This window comes from Hypanus sabinus, chromosome 28 (genome assembly GCF_030144855.1).
Source record: "Hypanus sabinus isolate sHypSab1 chromosome 28, sHypSab1.hap1, whole genome shotgun sequence".
Taxonomy (NCBI): domain Eukaryota; kingdom Metazoa; phylum Chordata; class Chondrichthyes; order Myliobatiformes; family Dasyatidae; genus Hypanus; species Hypanus sabinus.
Window position 1 is genome coordinate 41,289,158 of NC_082733.1, and position 12,971 is coordinate 41,302,128.

The 12,971-nt window shown below is 48.1% G+C and overlaps 1 protein-coding gene across 4 annotated transcripts in view; it reads right to left on the minus strand.

The window, feature by feature from the left end:
• LOC132382620 (transducin-like enhancer protein 3) overlaps positions 1 to 12,971 on the minus strand; it is a 90,048-nt gene that overhangs the window by 45,599 nt on the left and 31,478 nt on the right. For 3 of the 4 annotated variants that reach the window (XM_059953025.1, XM_059953024.1, XM_059953023.1), the window contains exons 7-8: positions 2,464 to 2,665; positions 351 to 367 (exon numbers count right to left, since the gene is read on the minus strand). In XM_059953025.1, the coding sequence (XP_059809008.1) occupies positions 351 to 367; positions 2,464 to 2,665 (219 nt within the window). Of the gene's footprint in view, positions 1 to 350; positions 368 to 2,463; positions 2,666 to 7,202; positions 7,233 to 12,971 lie in introns of all 4 variants that reach the window. The other variant, XM_059953022.1, reaches the window with a different exon arrangement.

Consider the following 12,971-nt stretch of genomic DNA (forward strand, 5'->3'; position numbering starts at 1 on the left):
TCCACAGAAAAATGCAGAGATCCCAGACAAACTCAAAACTCCCAACGAGCCACAGTATTCTGTGTTACATACAAGCCTGCACGTTCAGCCTCCACGGGCAGGACGCTACTTCCATGAAAGAGCATCTGTCGCAGTTCATGAAGGCACTCATCAATGTAGGACTCGCTCTGGTAAAACCTCCCAAAAGTTGCTGAGTTAGAAATGAAAGCATTTGATAGGTATGTGCGGTGTTTTTCTGGCAACAAGGGCTTTACAGGAACCAGGTAGGTATAAGGAGTACCAGGAAAGGGAGTTCTGGGAACTAAAGACTGTGCCGATGATGACAGGACCGGAAGTGATTCAACACTTACCACACCGGAGTCCCTCTCTACGAGATCAATTCCACAAGGCAGGAGCCGCAGCGTAGCAGTCAGACATTGGCAGGAGAGAAAAGGGGGACAAAAATTCACAGTTAGAATTGTAAAGGAAAATAAAACGTTCAGGGCAACTTCTGCGATGGGGTTAAAGTTGCCGATTCCAATCGATGGTCACAGTCTGCACCGCATGACCCATCAACCCTGTCATTGGCTCCTCTTTCAAATGAACTGGCATCTCTCAGCCAATCAGATAATGAAGGCTGCTATCCAATTAGATGATTATTCATGGGCAGGGAGAATGGCCTTGCATCCTTCTACAACTTCTATGAAAATGAACTGAATGCAAAGATTTCTTTCCTATGTTTTCCTTCTCAAAGTATTTTCCAGAGTAATTTACAATTCCTAGAAACATCATGGCTGTGGAAACCCTCAACAACACAGAAAATGTTGGAGGAGCTCAGCTAGCTAGGCAGCGTCTACAGAGAGGAATAAGTATCATCTATCTCGTTACTGTCTTTTACTCTTTCAGGGCTGGAAAGAAAGCTGGAAGACGACAGAATAAGGTGGGGGAGGGGAAGGAAGACAAGCTGGCAAGAGCAGGTAGCTGAAAAGTGGAAAAGGTAAAGGGCTGAAGGAGGGATCTAACAGAAGAGGAGAGTGGGCCATGGGAGAAAGGGGAGGAGGAGGAGGGGCACCAGAGGGAGGTGATGGGCAGGTGAGGAGAAGGGAAAGGGTGAGAGTGAATGGGAATGGAAAAAGAGTGAAAGAGGAGGGGGATCCTCCAGCATTTTGTGTGTGTTACTCTGTAACTGCAGCATCCCTACTGTTTATGGAAACCCATAATCTAGCTGAAGGTTAACTAGTCCCAACTATCTCCCTGTAATGCTTCAATTGATTTGCCCACACTACCAGTTCACGGATAGCTTCTACCCCACTGTTATCAGACCCTTGAACAGACCTCCTTTTCAATAAGATAGACTCTCGGCCTCACAATCTACCTCATTACGATCTTGCACTTCACCTTTGGCCTGCAATGCACTTTTTCAGCAGCTTTGACACATTATTCTGCAATAGTTTACCTCAAAGCACAGTGTAATTATCTGACTTGCAAAAACAGTATGCTAGTCAAGCTTTTTACTGTGTCCTGGTATATCTGCCAATAATAAACCCATACCATGGGGGCGATAAGGTAACGTAGTGGTTCACACAGCAGCAGCGATCCAGATTCAAATCCCACTGCTGCCTGCAAGGAGCTTGGATGTTCTCCCTGTGACTGCGTGGGTTTCTGCTGACAGTCCAAAGACCTGCTGGTTGGTAGGTTAATTGGTCATTATAAACTGTCCTGTGATCAGGCTAGGGTTAAGTCGGGGGTTGCCAACGGCACGGTTCAAAGAGCCAGAAGGACCTGTTCTCAATAAATTAAATAAAACTCGGAACTATTCCCACTGCCCGGCTCCTCCAGAATAACCAGGAAACCAAAACCTCCTCTAGTTCAAGTTCAGCTGTCTTGTCTGTTGCTCCCCCACAGCAGCCACTGCGATTGCCGACAGCCAGCAAGCTCAGGTAAATGCTAGGGCTCCACACTTAACAATCAGCCCTGTCATACGTTCTTCAAAATGCACAATGACATGCCTCATTTGAGTCAACAACCAATGGAGTCTGAGGACGTGTTGGGGGCAGCCACAAGTGACACTGTGCTTCCGGTGCTAACGCGGCATGCCCACAACTCACTAACCCCAATGTGTACATCTTGTGGAACATGGGAGGAAACCAGAGCACCCGGAGGAAACTCACGTAGGCACGGGGAGAACGTACAAACTCCTGACAGACGGCAGGTCTGGCTGCATCTATGAAGAGGAATGCTTCGAGTCAAGATTCTTCATCGGGACACTGGCTCTTTATTCCTCTCCGTCAATAGAGCCTGACCTGCTCAGTTCCTCCAGCGCCATCTGCAAGATCTCGTGTTTATCCTCACAGGAAATGGACCGATTGCTGACGCTGTAATACGCTACCCGAACTGTAACGCAAACGCCTGACATCCAAGTCCCTTGCCCTCGTCAGCCAGACCGCGCACACCCCTCGCCCTCTGGCCTGAGGGTCTCCTCACCTCGATGGTCCAGCTCGTGGTGATTCTTCTCGTCCTTCACCGACAGCTGGGCCTGGCTGCCCAGGGCGCTGGAGAGCGCCAGGAGTCCAGAGGTGCTCCCAGTGACGGGGGGGATTCCAGGAGGCTGAAGTCCGGAGGGGTGGGGAGGCATTTGGACGGGAGCGTGAGTGTGGGAGAGGTGCTGAGCCTGGAGCTGCTGCTGCTGCGGAGAGACCAATGTGACATGTGATGGAATGAAAATAAAAGGAGAAAGAAAAATTGGGAAAGAAAATCATGGTGAAGGCAAAGCAATAAGAGCGATGGAGGTGAGGGGGGGAGGGAGAGAGAGAACAGGAAAACTGTGAGAAACTTGCAGTGGGCCATTAATGCAGACAGAAACTCGCAGTGGTGCCCTGCTAGAGAAGAGCAAAAATTCCAGAAGGAAAGGTTAATTATTCTGATCAGAATCAAAGATCAACCTTAGAGCTGTATTGCAACAGAAATAGTTCACACCAGCACACGATGCTGAAGGTTTAGGCTCCATCCCACCCTCCGGCTGAGGGGGGCAGCTCCCCTTGTATTGAGATACCATCTTTCCAAAGGGGAAGGGGCAGGGCAGTGGAGGGGGGAAATGGGTAGAAGTCCAGCTAGCTCTGCCCACTGCACAGTGACCAGGACCAAGTAACATTGGCCTTCCCCGAACCCTGCTGTCCACCAACCCCCAAAGGCCTTTGGGGTGCAGTGCGTCACCCCTCCCAGCAGCACCTTTCTTCCAAGGAACAGGGCAAGCTGACCCCCAACCCAAAGGTCGTGAGAAACTTCATCGTTCCTACCCCAGACCCACCATCAGCAGCTTGGCGCAGTACTGATCCTAAACCAAGTTCAGGCATGCACACAGCAGAGAGATGTCTCGGGGGGAGAAAGAAAGGCTTGCCAAGTTGTCAGTTCAATGATAGAGGTTCTAATGAAACACAGGTTCAGCCCACTCTTCCCGATTTAACCCTGGCGGGGTGTGCCCGTGTGCCAGCAGGAATATCATGGATAGCAAAGCATTCCACTGAGATTACTGTGGATATCCATGTGGTTACATCAATTTGGAAACATATTTTGCAAACTTCAGCTTGGTCAATGTAGGTGGCAGTGAACTCTGAGAATTCAGAGCCTAGTACGGGATTGACTTGCAAATCAGCGGTCATGAACTACATCAGAGAGAGCGGAGAGTGATGGAATACAGAGTCTTTTATCATCAATAACTGTGTGTTGGATTAACTTATTATGCAATCAGCAGTCGTTCATGAGAATGTTCCTGGGAATAAAGGGGTTAACATGTGACGTGTGTTTGACGGTCCTGGGCCTGCACTCACCGGTGTTTAGAAGAATGAGGGGGCATCTCATTAAAGTGTATCAAATATTGCAAAGCTTCAATAGAACTGACCTGGAGAGGACATTTCCTTTCATGAGGAGTCTAAAAGCAGAGGGCACAGCATCAGAATTCAAGAGGACAGAGACGAGAGGGGAATTTCTTTAGCCAGGGGGTGGTGAATGCATTGCCACAGACGGCTGTGGAGGCCAAGTCATTGGGTATATGTAAAGCAGAGACTGACAGGATCTTCTTTAGTCAGGAGATCAAAGGTTATGGGGAGAAGGCAGTAGAATGGGGTTTCATAGGGATAATAAATTGGTCATGATCAAATTGATGGGTAAAATGGGCTCAATCTGCTCCTGTGTTTTATGGCCTAATTACTGAGCACTGGATTCAGCCCATACTGCTTGTAATGAAGGACCCACCTTTCTGCACTGTCCTGGCAACATCACCTCCTTCAGCATTCTCCAACTCCCTTTACGAAGATCCTGCTCAACCTGCCCTCTCACGAGGTGGGCCCAGAAACTAGAAATCGGTTGCCTGAATCGGCTTTCTTCTGCCAGTCACCTCCAGTCTGTGTTCTCTACAAATTCCTGGCTGAGGGGACCAGCCCGTATGGACCTGGAGAGGTGGTGACGATCACTGGAGTTCCCTCGGGGAAAGACGGCACTGCACCCACTGGCATCAGGTTCTCAGACCAACCTGAAAGGCCCAACATTACCCCAGACTGGTTATTCTCATCTCCCAAAACTTTCACTGGGGTCACTGGTTTTTTTTTGTCATGGAAGTTATATACACGCTAATTTTATTTGTCCTCATATAGTACTGAGGTGCTGTTTCGAAAAGCTAACTTTCACGGGCTGTGTTCGTGTGCCTCAGTCAATGAACTTGCTTGGGGAAGACTCACAGGAGCTGCTTTTGCCTTTGGGATTCAGAATTCCTGGTGAAGCACCATTGTCCCTTCCCAAAGGAGAATGAGCCCGTGCTCCGTGTCTTGAAGGTCAGAGGTGAACTTTAGAAGAGACAGAGCCTTAACCAGAGCATCTCATCCCGGGGGGGGGGGTGGAAAGAGTTTGGATGTCAGTTAATTGCGGCACAGCACAAAACAGGCCCTCTGACTCGCGCCACTCAGTGACCCCGATTTAATCCTAGCCTAATCAAGGGTCAATTTACAGTGACCAATCTACCTACCAACCAGTTCACCTTTGGGTCATGAGAGGAATCCGTAGAATGTACAAATTTGTGGGAATGGAACTCAGGTTGTCTGTACTGTAAAATGTTGTGCTTGCTGTTACGCTACCATGACCCCCAAGAGTATAGGATGAATGGCAGGATTCTTAGTGGGGTGGAGGAACAGAGGGAATTTGGGTTCCACGTCCATAGGTTCCTCAAAGATGCTACGCTGGTCCTCACTAGTTGGGGGATTGAGTTCCAAAGCCAGAAGATAATGTTGCTGCTCTATAAAACCCTGGTTAGACTGCACTTAGAGTACTGTGCTCAGTTCTGGTCACCTCATTACAGGGAGGATATAGAAGGTTTAGAGAGGGTGCAAAGGAGATTTACCAGGCTGCTGCCTGGATGAAGGCCTGAGTGAACTCGAACATTTTTCTTTGGAGACAAGGATTATGGGTGCATAGATTCATAAGAGGCATCGATAGAGTTGACAGCCAGTGTGGCAATGACTAATACGAGGGGGCATAATTTTAAGGTGATTGGGGGAATGTCAGAGTTAGCGTTTTTTTTTAAAACACAGGAAGGTAGGTATATGGAGTGCCCTGCCAGTGGTGGTAGTAGAAGCAGATACATTTGTGACATTTAAGAGAGTCTTCAGACAGGCACAAGGATGACAGAAAAATGGACGGCTACATGGGAAGGAAGTGCGAGTTTGATCTTGGACTAGGTGAGCACAACATAGTGGGCCAAGGACCTGTACTGTTGTGTTATTCCTGGCGTTGGGGACAGTGAACTAGATGTACCGATCACACCAATGATCTCCTGCGTGAAGTGTGCGTGCACCCGACCATTAGGACTAACAATCTTCGAGCTGTCGAAGAATCAAAGATTGACAGCCAGATCACCAGCACACAGGTCAAAAACTTAAAGAAAAGTGAGGCGTTTGAACTAAAATGCACTTGTTTTATGTACAAAAGCACACTTGGTCAGCTGTTGATCTAGAATATAGCGTGGGTGTTCGGAATGGAGAAGGTCACTCTATAGTCAGGAACGGAACAGGTTTGTTCTTAAAAGCAGCAATTCCCAATAGGAAGTATTCCCACTGCCATGGTGGAGTCAGTCCAGGGACAGTGGGGCATAGAGGCTTGTCAGCACTAAAGGCTCAATTTCGTAGCAACAATCTACCAGGACCGCACTTCCAATGTTTGGTGTCAGTGGAGGTGGACTGAAACACATCGTCACGACCCACTTACGTCGTGTAGTTAAACCTCCAGAAACCTGGTGGGAATTAGCTAGCTCCATTGGGAACTTGGCTAATGTCTTTGGGAAAGGGGGTAGTATTGGAATGCAGTCAGGTGCAGTCCCATTAGCTGCCAAGCGAACAATGTTTCTTGGACAATGAGATCACATATTGAAGCCCCTCTCCCCAACCCAGTTCAAGGTGAGAGAGCCGACATAAAACACTGCCGATGGAAAGGGACACAAGATGCAGAGGCACGTGAGAGGAGGCAAATCTAGAATCTGACAGGGCCGAGACATCTGAGTTAATGCGACAGGCACCATTGGATCTCTCTCACACACACAGACAAAGTCCCTTAGACACGAGCATGAAAAGCCGTCCTGGGTCGAGGACAACTGACCGAGCAGATTCCAGGCCAAGAATTGGAACAGGTGTGGAGAGGGGGAGCCCATGGAAACGTAGTGGTCAGTGCCGCACTACTGCGACTCACAGCATCAGAGTTCCACTGTTATCTACAAGCTGTTCACACAACCTCCCCATGGAATGCACGGGTTTTCTCTGCGTATTCCAGTTTCCTCCCACGGTCCATCGGTCACTGTAGATTGTCCTGTGATTAGGGTTAAATTGGGGGTTGCTGGGCTCGAAAGGATTCCTTCAGAACTCCTCTTTGCTTGTTGGAAACATTGGATCAGTCTAAATGCAACGGGGGTAACTGAGGCAGCCCTCGGGGGCTGGTACTGGGAGGAGCGTGGGTAGGAACTTCCAGGTGGAGAAGGGCAGGAGCGTTTGCTGAGGAATCCCCCCCGCCCCGGAAGCCTGTCCTCAGCGGTGAGTAGCGTTCGGACTCTGCGTAAGCGGCGAAACCTGCGCACATGCACATCTGGCGCACAGAAGCAGTGAATCACATGGGTGGCATGCTGGAGAGACGGCAGAGAAAGAGGATGGGAGACAGAGAGAGAGAGAGATCAGGAGGGAGGGACTAACCATGAGAGGTGGGTAGAAAGCGTGGTGCTGCTGGGAATGAAAAGAGAAAAGATTTCAGACATTACATTATTAGACTTAACGCCCATCTCCATCCCTCTGCCCTCCCAATTAAATAAAATATCGACCCTTTCAACAAAGATAAGCCAGACTCTTATAAAGCCACTGAGAAATCAAACTGTCTAATTTGATTCCTGTGTCTGCCAGAGAGGGGCTTCATCACTCAGTGCTGCAACATGAAAGGAGACACACACAGCTCCCGAGTGTTTTATTCATCAGCCTGCTTCGCCCTCACCTCTGTACCTCCAGCTCCCCCACCCACCCCACTGTCCTCACAGACCTGTTGTTCTGCGTCCAGAGCCCACAAGATGGTCTGTGCAAGCTGAACTCAGGACTGCAACCAGTGGAAACCCTCCCCCCCCCACCACACCCACCCAAAGCACCCCCTACAGTCACTCCTCAACTAGCAACCGTCGTCAGAGTAGGGACACCACGTGCCCCCCCCCCCCACCGTCAATGAGGGAGCAACTCACAGGGATATGAATCCATTCTCTAAACACCCAGAGCATCCTTCATGGCTCGGTACGGTAACTGCGTTACATGCCACCAAAAGAAATTACAGAGAGTTGCAAGCACAACTCAGCCCTCCCTCCAAAGACTCTACTGCGTCAGTAAAGCAGCCAACATAATCAAAGACCCCAACGACCCCAGACATTCTCTCTTCTCCCCTACTCTCATTGGGTAGAAGATACAAAAGCCAGAAAGCACGTACCACCAGGCTGTAGGACTTGAATAACCCTGTAGTTATCAGACTCTTATACCATGAGATGGAATCAGTCTATCTAGTCTTGATATTGCACTTTGGTTACCTGCTCTACATTTTTTCCAATAGCTTTATTCTGCATTATTGTTTAACCTTGTTCTACTTAAATACGCTGTGTAACAATCAGATCTAAAGCAGCAGCAAGCAAGACAGATTTTCTTTGTATCTTGATACTTGCCACAATAACAAGGGGAAAAGCAGAGGGCCAACTGCCTGCGTTTGATCAGTGTCTCTCTTGCTGTACAATGCTGCCTATCTTGGCCAAGGCTCATTCAGCACAGTATGTAGACTGGACTCTGCAGTTCATGTTATGTGCGGTTTTGTTTATTGCTATTTTGATCAAGGCAGACTAGCTCTGTGGCCCGCAGTCAACGAATGCCGCAGTGCCCAATTGAACTGAACCTTCCTAGACAGTCAATTACACCGCGGTTTGATATCGTGCTTTCCGCTCACTCTGCGCCTTTTGCGTGATTTTTTCTTTTTTGTGCATTTGGCCATTTGATGCTTTTCTTTGAATGAGCTCCATGGTGCCTCTGTTTCATGGCTGTCCATGGAAAGACAAATCCCAGGATAAGGGACAAGATACACACCTGACATCTTAGTGTGGGAGAGAACATGGGGAGGTATCACCACAGCTTCACCGCAAAATTTGTCCTTATTTAGAGGTACAGCACAGTAAAAAGCCCTTCTGGCCCAACGAGCCTGCACTGTGAATTACACCCACATGACCAATTAATCTACTAAGTCGTATCTCTTTGGAATGTGGTATAATCCATAGCACCCAGAAGAAGCCCCCGTAATCAAGGGGAGAACCTTAAAGCAGTGGACTTGAATTCCAGTTGCTGGTGCTGTGGTAGCGTTACACAACTGTACTGGCCTTGGCCTAATTTCTCTGATGCAAAACTGTTTACATCCTACTTGAAAAGACACCTGCCTGCAAGTGCCCACTTCTTTCTATCCAACGTTCCCTCGGGACCATCAATACCAATTGCACGAATCACCTTGTCCATTCACATGAACATTTGGATGCCGCCTAGCTTGCCGAGTTCCGCCAGCAGTTTGTGTGCACCGATACTGGATTTTAGTGACTGCTGTCCGGGCACTTTCAGGTGTACCGAATGGAGAGGCCACTGAGTGTACCCATAGCTCCCTCAATGGAGCCCAGCCTCCGGAGTCGCCAATCTATGCCCTACACCCAGATCTGTGTCAGCACAAGGAACTGAGCAAAACAAAGATCCAGCGCCTGTGAAATGGAGAGGATCACTGTCCATTCTGCCACGAGTAGTACGTGGCTCACCGCAGGTTCTGCTTCCCAACCACAAATAAAGTCAGGTAGACAGCAGAAGGCTGTGACCATCGTTAACCATTTTATTTAGAAGCACAGCGAGGAACTGGCCCTTCCAGCCCAACGAGCTGTGTCACACCCCTGCAACCCCACCCCCACTTAACCCTAGCCTAACCACAGGACAATTTACAATAAAAAAATTAACCAAGTCCTTTGAATGTGGGAGGAAATCACGGAATGTGGAGGAAACCCACACGCTCACCAGAAGGCGCACAGACTTCTTACAAAGAACGGTGGAACTGAACTTCGATGCCCCGTGCTGTAATGGCACTACACTAACCGCTACTCTATGTCCATCTTGTTTTAATCCTCCCCACACTCTCAGCAACCCTCCAATTCTGCCACACCTGCAAACGACCAACCCACTCATTTGGGGAGGGAGAGGAAAACCACAGAGCCAGAAATGAACCACACAGATGTAGGCATTTTCCACGTGGTCAGACGTGGCTCATGAAAATAATCCCAGGAAACAAAGGGTTAACACGAGGCCTGCACTCGCTGGAGTTTAGAAGAATGGGGCGGGGGAGACCTCACTGAAGCCTACTGAATATTGAAAAACCAAGATGGTGGGGATGAGGAGAGAATGTTTCCAATAGTGGGGAAGTCCAGGACCAGAGGGGAAAGCTTCAGGATGTCCCTTTAGAAGGTAGACAAGGATCAGAGGCTGAGAATCTGTGGACTTCATTGCCACTGGTGACTATGGAGGTCCAATCGTCGAGTATAATTATAACGAAGGTTGACAGCTTCCTCATTAGTAACTGTATCAAAGGTTACAGGGATAAGAACAGAGAAGGGGATTGACGGGTGGAAAGGGTCTGCAGCTTTATATTCTTTGGTGTCATCTCTTCATAGGACCTCTCTGGGCCCAGCACACAAGTGCCATTACAAAGAAAGCGTGGCAGTGCCTCTACTTTCTTAGAAGTTTGCAAGATTTGGCATGATGTCCAAAATACTGACGAACTTCTATAGTTATGTGGAGGAGAGTAGATTGACTGGCTGAATCACAGCCTGCTATGGAAACACCAATGCCCTCAAACAGAAAATCCTACAAAATGTACTCTACACAGCCCAGTCCATTACAGGTAAAGACCTCCTCACCACCGACACATCTACACAAAGCACCTGGAGCATCAGCTCAAGGCAAAGGATCAGGGATCAACTGTATTCACTATATACATGTGTGCGTACTAGGGATTTGCTATCACATGTTGGGCACGATGTGAAACAATTAACAATAGAGGTTAAAGGACAGATATGGAATAAAATGTGCACAAATCCCAGCCTGTATCTACAATGTAAACAGCAGTAATCCACTTAAGGTGTTTTAACTGCTGTGACGGGGCTAATAGCAAGGGTGGGGCAACTAGAATGCTTGATTAGATTAACTGCCTTGGGGGGAAAACTTTTAGGACAGTGTGAAGTTGTTGTTTCAAGAAGTTGTGTGAAAGTTTCAAGAAGCTGTTCTGAGCCATGAAATGGCAGCTCAAGAGAGGCAATGAAGGAGGGAGGAAGAGTCAAAACTCATGCAGCACCTAACGGGCTTTTCAACTCAACGGGTTCTTGCCAAGCAAGGTTCCCATTTTCCTGCATTTGGCCCATGTTCCCAAAGGCAGCAGGCTAATGTAACGTAACTAGATCACCAGCTAGATCAATTCCCACCAGTCAAAGGTCAAAGAAGATGTATTATCCAAGGATGTACATTTCACCATACATTATCCTGAGATTCATTTTCAAGAAAATGAGTTAATTGTCACAAGTGTAATTAGGGGGCTCAGGCGCTTTGGACTGGAAAACCTGCCAACGAGCTGCATCCCCAAATAAAAATAAACCCGGGAGCTGACTGCAGGGAGTGGGAAATGTCATTGTAAAGTCAGAGCCTCTGCTGAACTTTGGCACACAAATCATTGAGTAAACTAGCCCACTTGACTCAATGGTAACACATTAGTAAGTGTTGTCATGTGAATTTACCCAAACAATTGGCTCCCTGCAATACATAGTAATAGATTGGGTGGTGGGGTGGAGATACGTCACTACCAAAGGAGGTGTAGCACCTGCTCAGCCCCCCACTCCCTTCCCGATCAGGGTCACATGAAGCCAAGGGAGCAGGTGGTGGACGGTCGTACGAGCAGCCGGTACATATCACAAGTCCTGGTTATGCCACAACTGATGCCAGGCAGACAATCTCTGAGGAGTATTGATAATGGATAGGGTCACCCGTCTTGTAAAGACACTGCCCAGAAGGCGGCAATGGCAAACCAGTTCTGTAGAAACATTTGCCAAGAACAGTCATGGTCATGACCATGATCATCCTTGTCATACAACACGACACAAAATGATGATTAATATAAAAACTATAAATTACAAATCATCTCATTCATTTAGTGCAGAGAGCAAAGGACGAAGTGAGGTAGTGTACATGGGTTCAACAAACCTTTCAGAAATGGGAAGCAGCTGTTCCTAAACATTGAGTGTAGGTCTTCGGGCTCCTATACCTCCTCATTGATAAAACAGGAGATTCTGCAGACGCTGGAAATGAGAAGCTGCCACATGATACACAAGACAGGTGAAGGGGAAGGCAAGTGGGTTGGGTGGGTGGGAGAAGCTGTGAGGTGATAGATGGAGATGGCAGAGGGCTGAAAGAGGAATATGATAGGGGACTATGGAGGAAGGGAAGGAGGGTATACCAGAAGGAGGTGATGCACTGGCAAGAGGGGAACTAGAATGGGAATACCCATCACCAACCCAGTTACTCAGCCATTTGACATCTCTTGCCCTCTGAGGAGCAGGACCTCCATGGGTTCTGGGGCCTTTTAGGGAAGAGTTTTATCAAGGATCAACTGTTTGTTGTGGTGTGTTGCCATGACATACAAGTAATTATTCAGAATAAATTACATAAAAATAATGTTACAGGTCATTACCCTGGTTCCAACCCTTTTCCCTGGATGGTACCCACTAGTTCCAGAAGCAACAAACACAATATGCTGGAGGAACTCAGGGGGTCAAGCAGCATCTTTGGGAGGACAGAAAATGGTCAATGTTGTGGGTGAAGACATCTAGCTGTTTCAACCTGAAGCATTGACAATTCCTATCCTCCCAGATGCACTTCCATTCCTCCCAAAGAGGGGGTGGAGAGGAGGTTTCCCCATAATGGGGAGTCTAGGACCAGAGCACAGCCTCAGAATAGGAGGACAACCATTTATCTTTCTTTCTTTCTTTTTTTTATATAACAGATATGGCGCAGATAGGGTCACAGGGAACTTCGAACCCCACTGTCCAGCCATTGCTGACAACCCCAATTTAACCTTAATCATGGGACATCTTTGGGTTTTCTCCAAGTCATCTGCTTTCCTGCTAAAGTGCAAATTCCACAGGGAGGATGGAGAAATTCCTTACAGAGGACACCAGGATTGAACTCTGAACTCCAACACCCGAAGCTGTACAGCACTGTACTGAAGTTGTGCTGTCACGGTGCCCAAAAGAACAGATGAGGGGGTTTCTGGCGAATCTGGCGGTGAAGTCATTGGGTACGTTTAAGGTGACGGTTGATAGGTTCCTGATTAGTAAGGGCATCAAATGCTACAGGGTGAAGGCAGAAGAACAGGGT